A 5,278-nucleotide genomic window follows, 5' to 3' on the forward strand; every position below is an offset into this window, starting at 1 on the left:
ACGTACGTGTCATAGACCCCCACTCTACACAATCCTCATCAACCAAGATCACTTTCTGCAACCACGGGAATCACAATCTAGAAGCTCTTAATTCTAAATTATTTTGAAAACCAAAAGCAAAAAAGAATCTAAAAAACTAACGTTAAACTTTCATATTTCCGCAAAGTATGGTAGAAGTGGCAGGGTCCAAATATGCGATGAAGTGGGTATCTACCATGGTGGCGTTGCTCAATACAAATCATTGCACACTTGAAATGAAAATCACTTTCATTTGTTTATTTATTTATTTTTCATTTCGCCAACTCTCTTTCCATGCAAATAATTGTTTTTGGAGAATGTCACCTTACAATGTCTTGTCAAAAATACTTTTCTTTTCTTAAAATTTAATCCACAAATATCATTCATGCATATTTTTTATAAAATATATTTTAATTATTGATAAACTTATATACATATTTTCTAAAATGTTTGTTATAAATACATTTTAATCATTTATGGGACTCAATATTTTCGGAATTCATAGTGTAAAACTAATTAAGGATCTTTAAAATTTATGATTCTCACACGATAAAACATAATAAAGCATTAATCTTGATCCAGTGAATATGCGTTCTTCAATATATTAATTGTTAAGATTTTAGCTACCAAATGAATCAATATCTAAATTGGTCACTATTAGATATAAATTTTTTTAATAGCCAAAATCTAATGTAATGACCAATTTATATATTAATTTAGAAACTATTTTAGTTATCAATAATGCTATAGTTTATAAATTGGTATATAAATTGATCACTGATTGTTAACTATTTTTTATCATTAAAATTATTCATTTATCTAAAAATTTTCTTAGATATCACAAACTTAAAAGAAGTGAAATTAATCTGATAGACATGCAAGAATGTAACTAGTATCTTTTTCACCTTAATAATTGACTTTTCACTCATCATTTCAAACTTTAAAAAGTAAACATATAGTTAGAACTTTCCCTACTTTGTTTCTGTTAACCTTTACCATTTTATGTGGTTTATTTTTCATGAGTAATCATGATTAAGCTGTATTCTCCTCATTGTTGATTTGATGGTCAATAAGATAAAATAGAATAATTATTCTGTTATGCAGTAATTAGTGGTTTGAAACACTGACATATATAATCTTTCATCAGGTTATGCAGTTATTGTGTTCATTTCTTATCCTAAGCTGAATTACAAGAACGGGCAGAGTTTCTTAGGGCTATATGCCACCACGATTTTTTTCTACTTACACACATAAATTTCTAAAGTTTTTTCTTTTGTAAACATAATATCAAAATATTCATATTTTTCTTTTATCAAATCTATCATTTATTGGAAGTAATAAAATAAAACTTCAAAATAAATCATGTTAGATATTACTATATACTCCAAGAAAACATAATAAAATAAGACATTCAATCCTCTCTTTGTACTTCTATCATTATTATTGTTATTTTTACTCCCGTATGCATTTTCTTTTCATTTTTTCCTACTGATAACCACAACTATTATATATAATTGTAAAAAAAAAAATTTATAAAAAAGTTAAACAGTTTATAATAAAAAATTGTCAAGTAAAAGTTGTTTTCAAATTTTTATATTATTATAATATTTATAACTTTGACTTTTTCTTGTATTTATAAATGTATTTTATTGCTAAAATTGAAATATAAATGCGTTAGGATATTTAACAAATATAAATATATTATAAATAAAATACAATCAATAAATAGTTTTAACTAAACAATTTATGTATATTTCTCATTTCTTAATTGGTTTTAAATATATAATATTATATTTAAATAAGATTTCTTGATCTTCAACTATTATATAATTAATGACTTGTTCATATTTTCCTTTGCGATTTTCTTTCTTTTCTGTAAAGAAAAAAAATGTAAAAAGGAAGATATTGCCTAGGGTTAGACCAACACTGAGTAATGGTTATTTATTCCATCGGAAAAATAAAATTCCTTTTCCTCTCAAATACATGTTTAAAATATACTCAAATAAAATAACAATCTGAATAAAATTAAATTCGAAAAATAATTAAAAATAAAGTCAATCTCTTAAAAATATAATTTGACGTAAATTTGGAGCATAAATTTTATAAAAATTAATCTTTATAAATCCGTTTTAATCTCACAAGTCTCTAAATAAGAATACACAAATCAGTAAAAATAACTCTAACCCAGTTCTTAAATTATTGAAATTTGCCTTGTGAACTTCACTTTGATCAATTGATCGTTGAAAAAACATAGAAAAAAAATGAAATTATTGAATTTTTCCTATGCAACAACTTCCTCTGATCAATTGATCCTTAAGAAAATGTTACAAAAAATGCTAACAATCAATATAATAATATTATTGTCAAAAACTATAATGAAATACTAAAGAATAAAATTTAGAGTTGATTTAGAGGATAATATGTGTGTTTATTTTTATATTAACAATTCACAGATTCCATAGATACGAATAATATCGTATTCATTTTCATTATTTAACAACCAGACAATAAAAATACTGATGTGCGTTGTATGACTAACATTAAATATGTTTATTTTATATAATTACAAAAGTTTTCCATAAACATCCATCTAATGGTCTCTCTTTTCCACAAGTTATTATTATTATTATTTGATCATAATCTTCCGTGCATTGGTCAGAAAAAAAAAATCATGGGTAAAAGCCGAAAACAATGGACCGTGAAGATTCATCGTGGGCCAAAGTTGACTGATCCAGATTCGTTACTACCACCATACTATGTAATTTGGAGCCCACCCAAATCCTAACCGAAAACGCCGAAATACCACAAAATAATATTTTTTTCTTATTATATGATATATCAATGTATATCGAAACTAAGCACTTTCATTATTTTTTTTTAAAGGTATAAATATAAGCTTCATGGTTAAAGAGTTTGATCTACACTTATAAAAATCGTATTTAAAATTTTCGAACGACTTCTAAAATAATTAATGTAAAGTTAACCATGATTCTTTATCAGATAATCATGTCAATTTGTTAGATTAGCATGAGTTTTTCACGTGTTCTTGACTTCTCACGATAATGATATCTCCATTTTGGTCTTGATGGGATTCATATATAACACGTCAGTTTTAAAGTTAATATTTACATCAACTTTCTGTGACAAATTTGAATACGATAAAGAAAGCAACTTTATTGCGATTCTAGTTCACATAACAACGAATCAGTTGTTAAAATAGCAGTCAACACCATAAGTTTCATACTCATACCTAAAAGTAATTTTCACATTTTCACATTGTTGAAAATAAATAATATTCTACTCCTTTAGTTTAATGTATCATGCACTATTTCAAAGATAAGTAAATAACTAATGTTCGATGATATCACATGTGAAATAAGTTAAATAACTTCATTAATATCACATGTGAAATAAGTTAAATAACTTCATTACAAGTTAATCGACCTATCAAAGAAAAAAGTATATCCCATTAAAATCAACTCAAGTAAGACATGTAACGCTTCAATTACTAAAATATTAACATAATTATATGTTAAATGTTAATATCAATCTTCTTTATAAAGTACCCGTCACAAAAGTCTACAGTCTTAACCTACTTGGGAAAAAAAAGTAATCGCTAAAAGTTTTCTATTAAAAAAATATTATAAATATCACTTTATCATGTTCACACCTAGTGGTACTCAACCCTCTACCTTTATTATTTACATATTCTCTAGAATAATTGGAAGTTTTCACAAACTTTCATTCTACCATCATGGAAAATCATCATTAGCAATCTAGTGGTAACATTTTTTCCTTGGTACTCTTATGACAGACATAATTGTTATTAGGGTAAAATGTGTCATGCAAAACTTTAAATATATTATATATGTTGGTTGGAAAGATTCATGTGTTTTAAATTAATTATAATTATTTGTTATTTACTATGTATATAGAAACTTAAACATACAACTTTTATAATTAAAAGTAATTTTACTTAAATGTATAATTTAGAATTAAAAATAATCATAGATTAATTTACATATTAATTTATTAGTAACAAAAATCTTGATAATATTACCATTACTTTACCTTGTGTTTGGATGGAGCATTTCAACAATGCTTAGAAATTGAAATGCTTTGTATTTGAATTGCTTGTAATTAAATTCCATTCATTTTTTAAATAACTTATTTGGATAAGGAAATTAAAATACTTGACATTTCAATTTCTTGTTTGAAAAAAAAATTGAATTTATTGTGAGATAAAATTTAATTTTAACAATATTTATTTTACGCTTAATTATGTTTTTAGTTCATGATAAATTTGGAAACATGCTCGACAACCCAGATGGGTCAGGCATACCCAACTACGCAACCGGATTGGTTAGACCCGATGACCCACCTGAGCTGGACCGACTGGGAAGCCCAGACAGGCTGGATGGCCCGATGATCTAGAGGCCTGACGGCCCATATTGCACGATTGTGTCGTCAAGTTCGTCAATATGGCCCGGTCCAACCCGTCTAGGTCATTGGCCCAATACTCCAAACGGGTTCGACGACCCGAACAGGCTTGACAATTAAGACGGGCCCGACGACCTGGACGAGCCCGAGACATGGACGGGCCCGACAAGCTGGACGAGCCCGATAATCCGGACGGAGCCAAATACCAGGACGGGTTTGACGACCCGGACGAGCCCGTACACCCAGACGGGCCCGAAGACCTGGACGGGTCCGACTGCTAGGATGGGCTCGAGGACCCAGACGGGCTCGACAACTCGAATGGGCCCAACGACTTGGACACATCTGACGACCCGGAAAGGCTCGACGACCTAGACGGGCCCGACGACCTGGACGGGCCCGACAATCCGGACAGGGTCGAATACTCGGACGGGTTTGACGACCCGAACGAGCCCGTACACCCAGACGGGCCCGAAGACCTGGACGGGTTCGACGGCTAGGATGGGCTCGAGGACCCGGACGGGCCCGACAACTCGGTTGGGCCCAACGACTTGGACACATCTGACGACCCGGACAGGCCCAACGACCTAGACGGACCTGACAACTCGTACGGGCCCATTCAAAACATCAGGTTCGTCCGGGTCATCGGGACTGTCCGGATAGTCTGGCCCGTACGAGTCGTCAGGACCGTTCGGGTCATCGGGCTTGTCCGAGTCATCGTTCTCGTCCGGGTCGTCGGGCCCGTCCGAGTCGTTGGGGTCGTCCGGGTTTTCTGGCCCGTTTAGGTCAGACTTGTTTGAGTCATCCGGCCCGTCTGGATCGT

At 31.3% G+C, this 5,278-nt stretch overlaps 1 protein-coding gene across 1 annotated transcript; it reads right to left on the reverse strand.

The window, feature by feature from the left end:
- Positions 1 to 4,518: 4,518 nt before the first annotated feature.
- Positions 4,519 to 5,016, reverse strand: LOC114191411 (accumulation-associated protein-like). Its single transcript, XM_028080582.1, has one exon. It carries the CDS (start codon positions 5,014 to 5,016, stop codon positions 4,519 to 4,521), a length of 498 nt encoding a protein of 165 aa, XP_027936383.1.
- Positions 5,017 to 5,278: the final 262 nt, after the last annotated feature.

This window comes from Vigna unguiculata, chromosome 7 (assembly GCF_004118075.2).
Source record: "Vigna unguiculata cultivar IT97K-499-35 chromosome 7, ASM411807v1, whole genome shotgun sequence".
NCBI classification, from domain to species: Eukaryota; Viridiplantae; Streptophyta; class Magnoliopsida; order Fabales; family Fabaceae; genus Vigna; species Vigna unguiculata.

Bases quoted from the DNA above. Each gene is read 5' to 3' on its own strand.
- LOC114191411 (XM_028080582.1), bottom strand. From the start codon at position 5,016: ATGTGTCCAAGTCGTTGGGCCCAACCGAGTTGTCGGGCCCGTCCGGGT.